Consider the following 18,210-nt stretch of genomic DNA (forward strand, 5'->3'; position numbering starts at 1 on the left):
TCACAGGGTTCTCGTCTTTTGGAAGAGAGGAATGTGGAAAGGAGCACCACTGGAAAAAACTGGAAAAATAAATTCAACACAGGAGGAAATTTATTTGGAAAAGATCTAGGGGTTTTCATAGACTGCAAACTCAATATAAGTCATTAATGAAATATGGCTGCCAAAAAAAGCTAGTGCCATGTTGGATTATATTTAAGAGAGACACAGCTTCTAAGAATAAGGACATGACTTCATCTGAAATATTGGGTTCAGTTTTGAGCATGACAGTGTAAGAATAGCTAGAGAACATTTGGAGGAGGACAACCACAAAAGTGAAGGACATTGAGCCTTTATCTCATGAGGTGAAAGCTCCTGAGTTCCTGGAAGCTGCAACCATCATGGAATAGTTGTTGTTAACTAAGGTTTAGCCTGGGCCTGCTGTGAATGCCGTCACTGAAACAATTCCCCACCTCTGTGGCTGAGATGACTGTCTACTGCAGCTCCTCCTAGTGACCATCCTGAAAAGTTGAAGACACAAGGACCTTTTTAGGACAGCCTTACCAGACTCTTTCTTGGGTGTAATTTTTATGCTCATTTTTATCCTTCCCAACCCTTTGGGGAGGTTTTCTCTGGGAACTCAAAGTGAGGCTAGTTACCTCTTCCTCTCAAGATTCAAGGGGATCCTTTGAAGGGCGTGGAGTGTCCCTTCTCTAATGCTATTTATTGGCTGGAAACTTCACTGGTTATGTTTCCTCAATCTTTAGTCAGTGACTATTATCCCAGTTCCATTTAATTACTAGCTTTGGCAAAATGATATTTACTTCAAAGATATAACAAAAACAAACATTGTCATTTCCCCTCCCCCCTACTCTCTGCTATACTATCTTGGTCTTTGGGGAGAGTAGGCTCAGATTCAACATAATTTCTATACAACATTGGCTCCGCCAGGTGCAAATCCTGATATGTCATGACTGCTGGATAAGTCCTTATTTCAACTCCTGCTGGTGAGAGTCCCAAATGTCATTCCTACAAGTTCACTTTTTTTTTGCCTTGGGGTATTGATACAGGGCAGCTAGGTGCCTCAGTGGTAGAGTGCTGGGTCTGGGATCAGGAAGACCTGAGTTCAAATTCTAGCTAAGATACTGCTAGCTGTGTGACTCTGGGCAAGTCACTTTACCTTTGTTTGCCTTGGTTTCTTCAATTGTAAAATGGGGATAATAATAGCATCTCCATCCCAGGGCTGTTATGAGGATTAGACAAGATAATAATTGTAAAGTACTTAGCACTGTGCCTGACACATAGTAAGTGCTATGTAAATGTTAGCTATTATTATTATCATTATCATTATTATCAGATGGACTGGCTGTAACACCTAGTATAGATTAAGACTCTCAGACTCCTGGAGGCTTACTCTTCTGACCTGTTGAAACTTGTAAAGTGGAAGCTTCCAGATTCACCTCTTTCACCTCAAATGGAAAATAACAAAAGGTGACGTCAAAGGAGGGTTATGGGGCTGGCTACATGTCAACTTCAGAGGGCGGAAGGCGTGGAGACCTTTCCCTTACAGCATTGTTTCTCTTTGGATGTCAGAAAGGTCAAACCAGGAGAAAGGAGCTGAATGAATCACCATGGCTCCGATTAGTTGGTGCTTTCTGAAGGCACCCAAAATTTCTGCTACATAGTCAGTAAAGGGACTGCCATTAACCACATTGGCCCAAATCCAATACCCATATTGTACATTAAATGCTTATGTGAAAGCTGGGACTCACTTTTGGGGACATCTCAGATAGAAGCATATTTAAGCTGTATTGAGATTTCCCTGGAGTTTTCCTTTGGTATTCTGGCATACGGAATATAGAAGGATCATCCCCCAGAACAAGATCTAATCTGACCAAACCCAGAGACCTAGGGGTGAGGGCTGGAGGGGGAGGGAAGGGGGCATTTGGGGTCACAGTTCATACTTTTTATTTTTGTTGTTGTGTTGTTTCAGTCATTCCTGACTCTTCGTGACTTCATTTGGCATTTTTTTGGCAAAGATACAGGAATAGTTTGCTATTTCCTTCTCCAGCTCATTTTATAGATGAGGAAACTGTGTCAAATTGGGAAAAGTGACACAGGTAGTATCAGCTTGTTTAGGGTCACACAGCTAGCATCTGAGGCCAAATTTGAATTCATTTAGATTTCATCCTGATTTCAAGCCCAATGCTCTATCCATTATGCCATCTAGCTGTCCCCCACTTTTTATCTACTTTACATGTATGTACATATATTTATACACATATGTATGTATTGTATATATATAGGTATGCACACACATATATTTTTATCTGTACATATTTCCCACAATAGAATATAAGATCCTTAAGGGCAGGAACTGTTTCATTTTCTCCCCATTGCATCTCTAGAGTCTAGGAAAGCATCTGGCATGTAGCAGGTACTCAATAAATACATTTTGAGTGATTGATTCCTCATAGACTCAGCAATTAATGCTGGGCAATACCTTAGCAATTATCTGTTCCAATCCCCTTATTTTACTGATGAGGCTCTCTTCTCTCCCAGTACTTTTATTACATGGTGAAGAAGGAAATATACACACAGTCAACTTGGCTGAATTAAAATATTGGACAGCCTGATCAGTATGTTCCCACTAGACTATGAAGACTTTAAATTGTCTTTTCTATCTGAAGTCAGTTTCCTGGTAGGATTCAGAATTGTCTTTGTAAAACTTAATTAAAGGATTATATAAATTTGAGTTATTATTATTATTGCTATTCCAAATGCAATAGGACTAAGTGCAGAAGCCCAGCTCTTTTTTTGTGATGACGTTTTCAGTAAGTAAAAGTTTGAAAGCAAAAATGTACACCGCCCCCCCTCCCCCAATAGAGAATGGAAATGAATTGTCTTCATATTAGACTCTAATAACAATAAACATTATATTATGCATTATTTTATATTTGAAGATGGTCTGCCACACTAATTATAATTAGGTAATTGACTGAGCTGAATTTAAATGAATACTTTAAAAAATTCTCTCAGTTACTCATTCATGGTCTGGTTCATTATTTAATGAAATGCACTCACAGATGTTGTACAGACCAGGACCACATCTGGGACATATAAAATGCTATTCTCTTTCCATAGTAAAGAGGGCCGAGGATGTCTGCTCCCACCCTGAAGTCCCCCTGCTAGGCTGCCATTCCCTACTTCACCTTTTCTAAAATGTTGGCATTTCTCAGTGGAACCAGTAAGCTATCGAGAGCAGTGCCAATTATTTTTGTTGCCTCTAGAATCTACAAAGAGAAAGTGAATTAATATACTAAAAGAATTGTCAAAGGCTCCAAGGCAGGGCAGGATGCTGAGAAGTAAGCAAATAATTCAGCAACATTAACACAAACAAGACTACCCCGCTGCTTGTGAGCTAGAGCTATTGTTTTTTCAGCTGGCTCAAGGAGGGGCTGTCATAAATTATGAGCTGCCTGCTCCCTGAGCCTCTTTCACATAGTCCTTCATTTCAGGACTGTTCCATTCTCTCTATGCCTACTTGGTTCTTCCAAAGGAAACACATGACGTAGGGTCTACAAAGTGAGCAAATATTTTGGTATAGGGCTACAAGGTGAACAAATGTTTTGGTATAGGAGAAACTACGGCAAAATGCTATAGATGGTAGTGTCTTAAACCCCAAACCAGTTTTAACTTGCCTTTCCATCACCCCCCCCACCCACTCTCCAGCCTGCTTCCTAGGAAAAGTCTCTTGATTGCAAGCTCTATGAGGGCAGGGTCTAGTTTCCGATTTGTCTTTCTATTCCTAGCACTTAGCACAGTACCTGGTACAAAGTAAGCACTTAATAAGTGCTTACTGATTGATTGACTGATTATTTCTCCATGATTCAGGTCTACAGCATAACTTATCTTTTAGCATCTTTACCATGTCTTAGAGATTATTGTTGTTGTTGTTTGTCCTTTATTCTTTTTTTTTTTTTTTGGCAAGGCAATGGGGTTAAGTGACTTGCCCAGGGTCACACAGTTAGTAAATGTCAAGTGTCTGAGGTTGGATTTGAACTAAGGTTCTCCTGAATCCAGGGCCGGGTTCTCTATCCACTGCGCCACCTAGATGCCCCTGATTGTCCTGTATTCTTGAAGAGGGCTATGACATCTGGAAGGTGCTGCCATGACATGCAAGTGAATTGGATTAAAGTGAGAAAGGGCTATGCAAAGTCATAAGCCTCACTTTCTCCTCCAGAGGCATCTGTGTCCGGTGGCAAGATATAGATCAGGATGACTGGTGATGACTCTTAGAGATTGACCACATTGAGGATGTAGGAGGAGGTGTCTGATTTAAGTTCTCCTTAGCCACTAGAAACTGGAAGAGTATTGTTGACTCCACTATAAAGTTTTTGGTGGCCTGAACATTTATTTTTCTTTGTCTTTAAATATAATAATCTGTCACTTCCACTTGAACAAATTAAAAAAAATGAAATATAAAATCCTCATTATAAACATGCATAGTCTAGCAAAACAAATTCTCACATTGACCATGTCAGGAAATATATCTCTTCCTGCATTTTAAATTTATCACCTCTTTGGCAAGAGGTGAGTGGCATATTTCACCTTTAGTCTTTTGGATTAATGGTTTGGCTTGTCTGCTGGCTGCTTTCTTACTGCTTACAAACCTGTGTCTCCATCATCCTTAAAAAACCCTCACTTGATCCTTCGATCTCCACTAACTGGAGTTAGTTAAGTCATTTAAATCATGTTAAGTCATTTTTCAGTCATGTCGCTGACTGAATTTGAGGTTTTCTTGGCAAAGTTACTGGATTGGTTTGCTACTCCTGAGTTTAGGCCAATATGCTACCTAGCTGACTTCATAAAATAATATGTGAAATTATCGTTCTTGTCTGATTCTTCATGACTCCATTTGGGGTTTTCTTGGGAGAGATACTGGAGTGGTTTGCCATTTCCTTCTCCAGATCATTTTACAGATGAGGAAACTGAGGCAAATGAGGTTAAGTGACTTGCCTAGGGTCACACAGCTAGTAAGTGTCACGTGTCTGAGGCCAGATTTGAACGCAGGTCCTCCTGTCTCCAAGGCCAGAACTCTATCTACTTTGCCACCTAGCTGCCCCAGAAGAGCCTTCTTTACTCCAGGCCTGGCACTCTATCCACTTCCCCACCTAGCCACCCTAGATACCTATATCTTTCTTGTCCTTTGTGGTTGAACTCCTTAAAAGAGGCTGTCTACCATAGGTTCCTCCATTTTCTCTCTTCTCACTTTCTTCTTAGTGCCTTAAAATCCAACCCATCATTCCACTGAAACTATTCTCTCTAAAGTTACCAATTATCTCTTAATCTCCAAATCCAGTGGCTATGTTTAATCCTCATTCTCCTTGACCTTTCTGCAGCCTTTGAAAATGCTTATCACCCTCTCCTCCTTGGTACTCTCTTCTCTCTAGATTTTTGGTACACTACTCTCTACCAGTTCTCCTATCTATCTGCTCCTTCTCAATCTCCTTTTCTGGATCACACTGTCTAACCATAGTTATCCCAGAAGGGTTCTGTCCTGGGCCCTTTTCTCCTATCTTTATACTACTTTACTTGGTGATCTGATCAGCTCCCACAGATTTAATACCATCTCTATGCTGAAAATTCTCAAATCTGCTCTTTGCTGACCTCAAATCTCTATCTTCTATTGACTTTCAGATGTCCCAAACTGGATATCTAGTTGACATCTTAAACTCAACATATCCAAAACTGAACTTGTTATTTTTTCTCCAAACCCTCTATCTCTCCTACCTTCATTATTATTACAGAGGACAATACCATTCTCCCAGTACCTCAGGCTCACAATCGAGGAGTAATCCTAGCTAGAGCCATACTGTCTCTCATCCTCCATATCCAAGATTTTGCCAAGTCTTGTCAATTTCACCTTTGCAACATCTTTCAAATACACCTCTTCTCTCCTCTGACACACTGCCACCAGTCTCGGTCAGGCTCTCATTCCCTCAAGCCTGGACTATTGTAATAGCTTGCTGGTGGGTCTGCCTGCGTCTCTCTTCTGTCCAGTCCATCTTCCATTCAGCCATCAAACAGATTTTCCTAAATCATGAGTCCAACCATGTCACCCCTCTATTCAATAAATTTCATTGGCTTCCTATCACCTTCAAGATCTAATACAAAATCCTCTGTCATTCAAAGTCTCTCATAAACCTAGTCCCCTCCTACCTTTCTAGTCTTCTTATACTTTACTCCCCACCACACATTCTTCAATCCAGTGATTCTGACCTCCTGGATGCACCATGAACAAAACGTTCCATCTCTCAACTCTGGGCTTTGCTCTGGGTTGTCCCCCATGCCAGGAATGCTCTCCCTCCTCATCACCTACTGGTTTTCCTGGCTCCCTTCAAGTCCCAACTAAAATTCTAGCTTCTACAAGAAGCCTTTCCCAACTGCTAATTCGAGTGCCTTCCCTTTATTAATTATTTCCTATTTATTTTGGATATAGTTTATTTGTATATATTTGTTTGCATGTTGTCCCCCTTGTCTTTTGCTTCTTTTTGTATTTCTAGCACTTAGCACAGTACCTGACACATAGTAGGTGCTTATAAATGTTTATTGACTAACTGGTTTGTCATTTCTTTAGTCCTAGTTCTAGTTTTTCAAAGTAGTATTTCTCTATAGTATCTTGATTGTAATCCCAGATCCTCAGTACAGAGAGTGGGAAGAAAATGCAGTTTGTACTTTGTCTACTGTTTAACCCTGAAAAGCTGAGTCCCCAGTGTTTCTAATTTGTGACACCAGAAAAACAGCAGTGACCTAAAAGAGGTACGCTTCTTTAGGTCTTCTATAGGAAACCTTTCCCAACCTCTCTTAATTCTGGTGTCTTCCTTCCCTTAATTATTTTCCATTTTTCTTGTATAAAGCTTGTTTACACATTTGTTTGCTTGTTGTCCCCTGCATTGTAATGACTGTGAGCTCCTGGAGGGCAGGGACTATCTTTTGCCTCTTTTTAGTAGGTGCTTAATAAATATTTATTGACTGATTGACTGGAAATACCAACTTAAATCACATTATTGCTTAGTACCTAGAAGATAGAGTTTATCTATACAGAACTATAGAATACTATGTAGCTGCTAAATGTTATCAACTTACTATATGTTTTCCCACTTTCAAATAGATTTTTAACATTCTTGCATGCCCCTAGTATGGGAAAAAAACCCATTGTCACAGGTTAATAACTGATAATAGCTATACTAAGAAACTAACAATGGTGAAATATTAGATCATGTCACCTTGGCACATTGATTATAAATGCCATTAATTTTTAGTATGTAATTAAAACAAAATGGTAAGGGACTTAGAAACCGATTTTATTTGTAGTTGATTGATAATAGCTAGTAAGAATTCTAGCATTCAAAGAAATAATATATTTTTGAAAAGATGACTTTCCTATTTCCACTCTAACATTGAGCCAATACTAAAAGAACGGAATTTGGGATGTATGGCAGGGCTGAGAACTGCTTCAAAGGTGACCTTTTTGGATGAGGGATAAAATTAAGGTTAACTTGTGACTGGTATCATTCATGATCACAGAGTGGAGGGGGACTTCAGCCTAATACCACCCATATTTGAATAAAAATGCTGTCTACAACATGCCTAACAAAAGGTCATATGATTTTTTCTTCTTTGTTAGCAAATTTAATACAAAGCCCACAAAAACCTGTACCATGACTTTTCCGTTTTCTCTATGATTGTCCTATGAAGTTCCTATAAATACTATATTTAACTTGCATCTATGGAGTCCCTGTGGTTCCCACAAATCATTGCTTTCCTTAGCATCAATTGAACTGCTTAAGCATCTGACCACAGATCATGAGTTTCACAAACATTTTAACTATAACCAAAAACAGTCTTAATTAAGAGTGTGCTGTTTCCCTTTGATTGGACTGGGAAGTACGCATACACATAGGCTTGTAAAAGGGGGTGGCTTCAGTTTAGTTATTGTACAGGAAATGTTTCTTACACTCACTGTTTTTTTCAGGAAGGTACACTGTGGTCAGAGTGGAAGAGTCAAAAAATTCCCGTTAGCTCTCATCTTTCTTGGATAAAGAGTTCATTAATCTTGAGGAATGTATAAGGTGAGAGAATCTAAACCCCTTATAAATTTATCAGATGGAAATTTACAAGTCACTGAAATGAACTGAGTATTTTGACTCAGACATCTTTTATTAAGGCTTTCAAGCACATATTGGATTGCTTTTGTGTCTATAATACTTAACTTCTCCTTAAAGCTGCTGGATTGTTTTTTGGGTTTTTTTTTCTTCTGGTTCTTAGCTGTGATTTCACGGGTCTCTCCACTGACGAAAATCTTGTCTGTTATCTTGTAAGCCTTAGAAACTTGCTTGAGTACATTGAGAGTTTGATAGACTTGATCACAGCTAGTATGTTTCAGAGGCAAGACTTCAATCCCACTCTTCCTGACTCCTAGGTCATGCTGCACCTCATCCAAAGCTTAATCAAGCTTGAAAAATCCAACTTAAATTCCACTTCTTTCTGGATGCCTTCCCTGACTACCCTAGCTAGAAATTACCCTGCCTCCCTCAGAACTCCTATAGAATTTTTTGTTAGTACCATTAATAGAGATCATAGATTCATAAAGTAAGAAAGAATCTTAGGAATGAATGAATGAGTTAATGAAAAAAGCATTTACTAAGCATTTACTATGTACTGTACACTGTGCTAAGTGCTGGGATACAAATAGGAAAACAAGACAGTCCCTGTTCTCAAGGAGCTCAGATACTAATTAGTGGAGACAACACATAATGAAAGGTCAATATGAGACAACACAGGTTAATATGTAGGTCACATGGCAATGTCTGAGGTCTGAAGGCTGTTGCAGTAGGGTATTTGGAATAAGGCCCAGTAGTCCACCATCTTCATAGTTGGCGACTTCTTACTCATCCAGTGGTATGAGCAGCTATGTCCCCAATCCATAAAAGAGGGCTGAGTGGGCCCAGCTGAAGCAAAGATTCTGGGTTGCCTAGTGGAGGAAGGGAGGTAAAGGAAAGTTACTATTTTGCTAAGAGAGAGCATGCAGTGTTTGTTGGAATCAGGCAGCGGGGACTAGGACAGAGGAGGAAAGGGATTGTTGCAGCTTCTCCCTGTTGGCTGCCCATTGGGATCTGAGATCATCTAGTTCAACTCTTTTATTTTACAGAAGAGGGAACTCTGACCCAGAGAGTAAAAGTGAGTTGCCTCGTATGAGATAATTAGTGCCTAAGCACAGTTAGAACCTGGGCTTATTAACTCCAATACTCCTTGCCCTATACTAAATTGTCAGTCTAAAGCTGTAGTAAAGCACATCATTTATATTTCATTTATAGCCACATCAATAATTCTAAGCTTATTTGCTATCTGGCACTACTAATTACTTTTATCAATGTGCATAAATCTTATATCCCCAACCTAATTTTAACTTTCTTGAGATAAAGGTTTGGATTTTATTCCTTTGTATTCCCTTTGGTACACGTAGCAGGTACTTTGCCCACAGTAGATGCTCAAATATTTATTGAATGAGGGCTTTGTATCTGTAACAAAGAAATTAGGTTTTGGCAGCTATATTAAAAGCTTTTAAACACATTTATCTTAGTTGTAAACTGAGAAGTTGAATATTTTAATTAAATGCAACATTTATCAAGTGTCTACTAGATGGAACTACACAGATGAAATCATAGGTCCTGTAAACATGTAAATAGTGTGGATGAACAGGAATCACATAGGGCGAATAGGCATGGATGGATTTCCATGTGCATCATTGAAGGGAATTCACCCAAAGATGATATGGGAGAGCCAATGGAGTATGTTTGTACAAAGCAGAGCTAGGTAGGCACTACAGGGAATTTATCTTCAGGATCAGATAATGGTCTCTGGAAAGTGTTAGGTTCCTAGGAGTAGGATAGGTGGCATCAAAGTAAGTATTAAGGGTTTAAAGAACACTTTAATTTTTTTCCATTCACCTTATTTTATAGATGAAGAAACTGAGATCCAGAGAGGTTAATTGATTTGTCCAAGGTCATACAGGTTACTATGGAATCAAGATTCCATGTCGTCTGGTACCAAATCCCATAATATTAGTTAGGTTAATAGTTGGCAATTTTAGACATTTCTTAGACTGAAGGTCATGACCCTCTGGGGGGATGGGTGCCGGTTGGCACACACTCCTGAGTTTTTCATGGGAGTGCAGCTGAGCATCTACTGGGTCAAAGGGAAAGGGGTGGGGTGGGAGTGGGCAAAAGGTCATACCAAGCGAGAAGTCAGCTCCTTACACGTTCGGAGAGGGGGAAGTCTTTGCTGCCCCAAAAGTTAGGACTATGCTATGAATCCATGAGGAGAGGTGGGAGGAATCCAACAGCTGCCATCTACCTTGGTTCCAGCCTCTGAGCCCTCCCTACAGATGCAGCTTGACACACCTGTTCCAAAGCAGGCTCGGGGCTAAGGTGGGGGCAGTGATCTTGATCCTGATAAAGTGGCATCTCCACCACCTTGGGGTGGTGGGAATGATGATGTCAGGGCGGTGACGTCCTGATTTCATCATCTCTGGCAGGGGAGGGGCCTGGGGGCGGGCGCTCCGCGGAGTAGGAGGGGGCGGGGCGCCGCGGCGCGGGGGGCGGGGCGGCAGCGAGGGGGGCGGCTGGAGCCTCCAGGTGTCTCTCCCCCCGCCGGCGCCGGCACCGCCCCCCTCCCCTCCCCCAGCCCCAGCCTCCCCCCCGCCCCGCGTCCAGCCCCTGCCGGAGCCGGCTCGGCTCGGTCTCTCATGAATATTGAGCGGCCCGGTTGGATTTCCCGAGCTCCATTGCGGAAGCCGAGCCTCGCCATATTGTGCGGCGGCGCTGCCGGCGGCGGCTGGGGCCCTCGGTCGCCCTGCGTCTCCCTCCGGCTGCTGCGGCGAGCGGAGCCCGCGGAGGCTCGGGGCGGGAGCCGGTGAGTGAGGGCGGGGGCAGGCCCGGAGCGCCGGGCCGAGGGGGGGCGGCCCGGGGGCGGGGAGCTGGCGCCGTCGCCCCGCGGTCCGCTGCGCCCGGGCCGCCTCCGGCTCCGGCTCCGGCTCCGGCCCCGGCCCCGGCCGGGCTGGGGAGCGCCGGCGCCGGCGGCGGAGAATGCTCATTGTTCCGGTGTCTCCTTCGGCTTGGGGGTGGGGGGGGGGGGGGGGGGGGGGGGGGGGGGGGCGAGGCACATTCGGGGGGGGCCAAGTCCTTGGAGAAACTGGGTGCCACCCCCTCCCCGCCACTTTCCTTCGTCTTTCTTCCTTTTCCCCCTTTCCCCCTTTCCTCTCCTTTTCCTTCTCCCCACTTTCTTCCTCTTCCCGCCTCCTCCCCTTCTCCTCTTTTCTCCGCTCTCCCCTCTTCTCCCTTCTTCTCTCGTTTTACCTCCTCCCCCTTTTCCCCTCCCCGCTTTTTCCCTCTTTCCCCTCTTTTTCCCCTCCCCCTCCTTTTACTCTTCCTCTCCCCCTTTCTTCCCTCCTTCTCCTCCTCCTTCCTTCCTCTTTTCCTTTTTCTCCCCTTTGAGCGCCCATCTCCACAAGGCTCGGACGGGGGGTGGGGGGCTTCTGCTCCCACGCCCCTTGCACCCTCCAGCAGGCAGCCCCCCGGGGTTCTTGCCCGGGAGACACAGCTGGAGGGGGCGTGTGGCTCCTTCCCGCCCCCCGCGCTGCCGAGGGGAGCTTGTGTTTGTGTGTGCGGCAGAGTTGGGGGTGATGTTCTTTGTGCTGGTAGCAGCCCCTGGACTGTGCGGCCGAGTCGGGGTGCTGGGGGGTAGGGAGGGTGGAAGGTTTTGGGCGCTTGTGCCTCACACATCGGGGTGATTTTGTGAGCTGGGAGGAGGCCGGCGGCTCGCTGGGAGACGTTCTTTTCCTCTTCTCGGGTGTCTTTCCTGCCCTTTCCCTAGAGGGAAGGATCGTGTGTGGAAAGGGGGGGAAGGTCTTGATTTCTAGGACCCCCCTCCGCCCCCCGGAGACTCGCCTTGGGCCTTAGGTTGGTGGCGCTGGTGTAACGTCATGGAGGTTGTCAAATTTCTCTTTCATACTGAAAGTATTTTTTCAGGTACTGTTAGAACTGAATGAATCTACAAAACTTGTCTCAACCCACTGAAGCCAGACTGTACCTTTTCTCCGTGAGGCCCTTTGTGAGAAGATTGTATAAATTTAGAGGTGACTAGATTTAGGTGTCTACCGTCGTCAGATTTTGATTGTTCAGTTCCCTTTTTAAAGTTTTTGATCACATTTATTTGTCATGGAAGGAATAGATTTGAATTCATAGTCAAGGCCGTATACTCTTGCATTAAGTTATACTCTTCTCCCTTCCACCCCATGACTAACTGCCTTTTTATAATGTGGAGCTCAATTTAGAAGTTACAAGACCTGATTGAGAATTCCATTTTTTTGGCAAACTATTTAATCTCTCTGGGCCACTGTCCTCAGTTTCCTCCGCCATAAAATGAGAGGTTACAATAGATAACGGCAAATGTCCCTTCCAGCTCTCTGGCTATAGTAGGAAGGCAAAATTAAAGCTTGGTTTCTAAGCTGTGAACTGAAAATTCTAGGACAAAGATAGATGGGTCAAACATCATATAGTGTTTTCATAATCCAATTTATTTTTGGTAAAGTTTCAAGATAATTTTGGTTTGGAAGGCAAGCCAGGTTGCTAAGCAGCTACCCATATTGATTTATTTCTGAATTCCTATAACATTAATTATGGCACTTAATCATATACCTTTTTGGCATTGTGCCTTAAACATTTCTTGTGTTTCCAGAATATCTTGTTCTTTACATCATCATTCATTTTGTAAGTACTTGTTGATTTGTTTGATAATTGGATTTGAGATAGTAAAGTGATTTCGACCTTTTTATTGGATGAGTTTATTGTACTTACAGATATTTTTTCTTGCCAGGATTGCTAGAATAAATAATAGCTGACATTTTTATAGTGCTTTAATTTTTTCCAAAGTATTTAGTATGCATTAATAGATTTGCAAACTACTTTGCAAATATCTCATTTGATCCTTGCAACTCTGGGAAGTAGGTGCTGTTATTTTCCTCATTTTACAGATGAGGAAACTGAGGCAGACAGGTTAAGTGACTTGCCCATGGTCACACAGCTAGTAAGTGTCTGAGGCCACTTTTTAACCCAGATGGACCTGACTCCCACTCCAGTGCTTTATCCCACTGCACCATCTAGTTCCATGCCTTATCTCACTTGAGCCTCAAAACAACCCTTTGACCATTAAGTAGTACTTATTAGCTCCATTTTACAGATGAAGCAGCTAAGGCCCAGAGAAGTTAGGTAACTTGCCCACACAGTGGTCACACAACTAGTTTCAAGCAGTTGAAAAGTTTTCAGTCCCAGATCTTCCCTACTCGAAAGTCCAGTGCTCTATCCATCACACCCTGGAGGAATTGGGTGGGAATTGATTTTACAGATGATTAGGTGATTGAAGCTTCTAATCATGAATTAGTTTATTCAATTATTATTAGTTATTCATTTATTATGTAAGAGTTAGGAATAATGCCTTTGGGTTTTTTGGTCCATTACTCATTCTACCAGACCAGTGATTCCTTTTGATATTTAAATAAAATCCTTGCCTCTCTACCAACACTTTAAAATTATTATACAACCTTGAAATAGCTTCCAATTCTCCTTGTGCAATTCATACTGCATTTTTCTTTACTTTTCAGATTAATCACTTTTTTTAAATACCAAATGTTAGTCATTTATCTGCATCTTGGCTCTTTCCTTTCTGATCCAATACAAAGTAATTCATTGCCCTTTCCAAATAGAAAAACATGAACTTTAGGGGTATTGCCATTATTTGCAGTAAACTTGTTTCTCAGTTACAGGTTACTGGTTTTCCAAATATTGATTTAATATCAGACATTAATACTTAAGGTTTTACCTCCATGCCAGTGGAACTGCTCAAGAACAGTTGTGTCAAACTGAAATAGAAACAGATCCCTGTGGACCACATAATGACTTAGAAAACCACAAATGAATATTTTCTAATGCCGTATTTTTATTTTATTAAACATTTCCCAATAACATTTTAATCAGGTTGAGCCTGTATACTGGTGCCTTTTTTTTTTTCCCCTCAGGCTGCATGCTGTCCCAGCTGCTAGTTTGACATATTTGCTCTAGAACAAGGTTTGCTGTAAGGTGGAATTTGGTTTACAGCAAATCTTGTTCTAGAGCAGAGCTCTTCCCTCCCCCCCTTTCTTTTTCTCCCCCCCACCTTTGAACCCTTAATGCAGGTTTCTCACTACATCAAGTATCTAAAGGACCTTAATCCTAAAAGCAGAATTAAGGGAACTCCAGTGCTTTTTTGTGTGTATGTTAAAGTTTGCCATTTGTGTTTGTTTTTATTTTAAAACATGGAAAAAATTTTTTATTAGTAAGTAGTGAATTCTCTTCCTGGAATTTTTATGACTTGTGACTAAAATGATTTTTGTCACTTTTTGTTAATGGTAGCTTTTTTGTTTTTATTATTTCTCCCCTCCCCCAAATTCTATTAAGGAAACTTATTTACATAGTTAAATCTGTAGTGATAGCAAGAGTAATGTGGAAGAGAGCTTTATGCCATTGAAAGGTATACATTTCCTAGGTCTTCATTACCATAGGGACATTTAAAACCAGAATTCAGATAGTGAGAGAAACATCAGAAAGCTGGTCTCTTTTGGGAGTAGATTATAAATTTGGACATTTTCCTTTGCTTCTTACCTCTTCATATCTTTCTTCTACCTTTCAACACTGAAATTTTTGAGAAGGCAGATTTAACAGTTTAAAAAAATGTATTTAAACAAAGTGAACAATCAAAATAGGCAGAATAGGTAGCACTTTGATATAGAAGTTGGAGGGAAAGGAAAATATGGTAGGTGGGTAGAAGGAGCAAATGCATTTTTAAAAATTACTTGTCTGTATAACCCTTTGAAGCCTCATATAGGATCTGATTATTCAGAAACTCTTGAAGTGATATTTCAGCGTGGAAGGCCATCAATTTTTCTAAAACTTTATATTCATTGTAAAAATAATCTTTATATTCATGTAAAAATATAAAATGTATGCCTCAAAAATAAAAAAAAATTAAAATACTTGTAGCATTATTGTCTGAAATTGTGGGATTCAGGAACTAAATTTTTACCTGTTAAGTTGTTAGCTTAGTAGAGACCTATAATTAAAACAATGTTTCCCATTCAGTGCCTTTTTTATGGAAGTGTGGGAGGTTTGTTTTTTTTCCCCACTTAATATGATCAAATTTTTTTGGGAGTGGGACTGGTAGAGTAGAGGAAGACTACTGTATCCATAAATAGATAGCATGCAATAAAAAAGGTTTTGTAGCATTTAAGTTTTTAGTCCCACGCCTCCCTAGTTTCCCTAGAAAAGATTAGGATAATCATGACTCAAGCCTGTTTTTTAAAAGCAATTAGGATTTTCCGGATAATTAGTATTCATACTTCAAACTTTTCTAGATACATCTTTTGTCTAGTTATATTATAATTGCTAATATTAGGGTAAAGTAGTGCTACCTTTTCATTTCACTTAAAGGAAAAACAAAAGTTTGTCTCCTGTAAGAGTGATTTAAAAGTTTGATGCAGAACATTCAAATCTAAAACTCAACTATATTGTTCTTTAGTATGTTGCTGAGTGATAGTCCCCTTTTTTCAAGAGAAACCATTATTCAGTTTACTGTAACAGAGTACTTTTTAAACCAAACCTGAAAATTCTTTTCAAGAAGCCAAATTCAGATGGCTAGTGTGTAGGTCCTAAATAAAACAATCTGCTCTTTTAAATTAAAAAGAGTGGGAGTGGAAGATTTTGCATCCATAGTTAATAAATCAACAGTACTTTCTTCCCATTAAGCCTTCTTTCCCCTTAGATAAAATTACTTTAAGATTGACTTGTCTTATTCTGTTTCTCTTCTCACCTTAAAGTTTATCATTTGGAACTTAGGACCCCGCCCTATATTTCCTTTTCTGTGGGTGCTATGCAACAACTTGTTACTGAAAGCCTCAATTTTATTTTGCAGATTCAAGGGGAATAAGCATTTATAACATACCTACTATGTGCTAGGCACTGTTGAGTTTACAGATATCTCATTTGATCCTCACAACAGTCCTTTGATCATTCTCATTTTACAGTTGAGGAAACTGAAGTCAACAGGTTAAGTGATTTGCCCAGGGTCACATAGGTAGTAAGTGTCTTGAGGGTCTGTTTGCATTCTGGTCTTCTTTGACTGCAGACCCATTGCTCTGGTCCACTGGGCCACCAGCTGTCTCAAGTGGGAGGGAAATGAAGAAGGTGGGGAAACAGGCTATTTGATATTATAATCGGAAATAACTTAATCGTGGTTTAGTTTTTTTCATTTTTGTTTTCGCTTGTATCTGGAAAGTCACTAAAGATACAAGACTTAGAGTAAATTATATACCTAGGTCCTAGACCATTATGTTGAATCTTTTTATCCATGAAAATCTAACTCAAAAGCCAGTTCCTTTAGGGCCCCCGCATCCCACCCCTTAATATAATAATCTTTCTCTCCTTGGGGTCTTTCTCTCCTTGGATTTCACATGACATTTTGCATGCACATCTCCTAAGTAGTTAGTGTTTTTGTGTTATAGTTAATGATCTATGTCTCATCTTTCTTTTGAGTTATAAGTTCCATGAAAGCAAGGACAATCTTATCTACACTTTCTTTGCCCCTGTCTACCAAAGTGCAGTACTTGTAGCAGTCACTTAATGCTTATTGATTTGAATTAGCAACAAGTTTAAGATCATTTTTGATGCTTGACAGTTTTTAGGGAATTCATCTCTGATCTTAAAAGTATTTAGCTAGAATTTTGAAAAAAACCTAAAGTTTTAATTGGTCTTTTCCACAGTGAAAATAATGAGCACCCTTGTTGTCCTCTGAGAAAATTTGCTCACTGCTTCTGTACAAGAGCCATACGTGTTACTTTTATGTACCACTGGTGGTGGCTGCTAAGTATGAGAATTTTTGTGGGTATTATGGGCAAATGACCTTATTCTTAATGCTAACATTTATTTTGTTTAAAGTGATAAATTGTTGTTTGCATTTACGTTAAAAGTAGTTCAAAAGCAAGTTTCATTTGTCAGTTTAGGTTAGCAGCAACTTATCTATGTAGCTCATTTCAGTAATTATTCACTTCATAAGTCTTAACCATTTTTGACAAGCTAATATTTCTGTTAGGCAAAATATAGACAGCTTGTCAATTCAGTTTATTTTGAATTGTATGTTTGGAGCTCTCTGTTGGAATATAGGCTATGAATGGCAAAATAGAGATGTCAATTAGTTATTAACTTACTGCCAAGTTGAAACAGTGTTGTCTTTTTTTTTTTTTTAAGCAAATTCTGCCAAGGCTCACCCACTGTATGTGACCCTGATTAGTTTGAATCAAGTATTTCCATGCACCAGGGGTTATTTTGAGCTATCACACATCTCTTAGGAGACAGTGGAAAATGAGGAAGTTGTCAATTAAGATTTATGCTACTTAATTAGATATTTAAATGATAATATAAGTTGAGATGTTTTGATGTTGTCACAGATGTGTAACATTCATTGTAATAATGCCTAAGAAATATTGGATAAAGATATTTTGTTCTAAGGATGGGCTGCATGGGCTGGGGGCACAAGTACAAGACTGGGAACCAGAAGTGTTGGGCTGTTATTTCTAGGTCTGCTAATAACCAGTTGTGTGACCTTAAAAAAAAAATCACTTAACTGCTTAGGATCTCAGTTTTCTTTTGGGACAAAATGATCTCTAGATGTTCTTAAGGCTCCTCCTAGGTCTATTGGCCTATAGTTCTCTTCTACTTTGCCTCCTAGGCAAGACAGACTTTTTAGCAGGTGACTTCTTGTGCCAAGAATTAATATAAAACAGAAATTAGTATAATTTTGTGTAATTTAAAAAACAACCCAAATCCTTGTAACATATGCACAGTTAAGCAAAACAAAATGCCAGTGCTGGCCATGTCCAAAAAATATCTGCACACTGACTATATTACTTATCTGTCAGGAGGTGGGTAGCATGTTTCATCATAAATCCTCTAGAATTGTTGTTAGTTATCACATTGATCAGAGTTCTCAGATGTTTTAAAGTTGTTTGTCTTTATAGTGTTGTTATTGAATAAAATGCTCTCCTGATTGTGCTCACTTTGCTTTACAACAGTTCATACAAGTCTG

At 40.5% G+C, this 18,210-nt stretch overlaps 2 protein-coding genes across 2 annotated transcripts in view; one reads left to right on the forward strand and one right to left on the reverse strand.

Moving 5' to 3' along the window:
- Positions 1-10,420: 10,420 nt before the first annotated feature.
- Positions 10,421-12,024, reverse strand: LOC114047586 (basic salivary proline-rich protein 3-like). Its single transcript, XM_027868423.1, has 3 exons — positions 11,963-12,024; positions 11,539-11,909; positions 10,421-11,154 (listed from the first exon to the last, which is right to left on the reverse strand). Exons 1-3 carry the CDS (start codon positions 12,022-12,024, stop codon positions 10,421-10,423), a joined length of 1,167 nt encoding a protein of 388 aa, XP_027724224.1.
- RNF2 (ring finger protein 2) overlaps positions 10,889-18,210 on the forward strand; it is a 33,098-nt gene continuing 25,776 nt past the window's right edge. Inside the window, exon 1 of the mRNA XM_027868477.1 lies at positions 10,889-10,953. The gene's annotated coding sequence lies outside the window, so the exon portion shown is untranslated. The remainder of the gene's footprint in view (positions 10,954-18,210) is intronic.

The sequence above is a fragment of the Vombatus ursinus genome, unplaced genomic scaffold, assembly GCF_900497805.2.
Source record: "Vombatus ursinus unplaced genomic scaffold, bare-nosed wombat genome assembly UNPS02014789.1, whole genome shotgun sequence".
Lineage (NCBI taxonomy): Eukaryota > Metazoa > Chordata > Mammalia > Diprotodontia > Vombatidae > Vombatus > Vombatus ursinus.

Bases quoted from the DNA above. Each gene is read 5' to 3' on its own strand.
- LOC114047586 (XM_027868423.1), bottom strand. From the start codon at position 12,024: ATGACGTTACACCAGCGCCACCAACCTAAGGCCCAAGGCGAGTCTCCG. The intron at 11,910-11,962 runs GTCCTAGAAATC...CCTTCCCTCTAG, and splicing joins TCTCCGGGGGGCGGAGGGGG to GGAAAGGGCAGGAAAGACAC. The intron at 11,155-11,538 runs GCGCTCAAAGGG...CCCACCCCCAAG, and splicing joins TCCGAGCCTTGTGGAGATGG to CCGAAGGAGACACCGGAACA.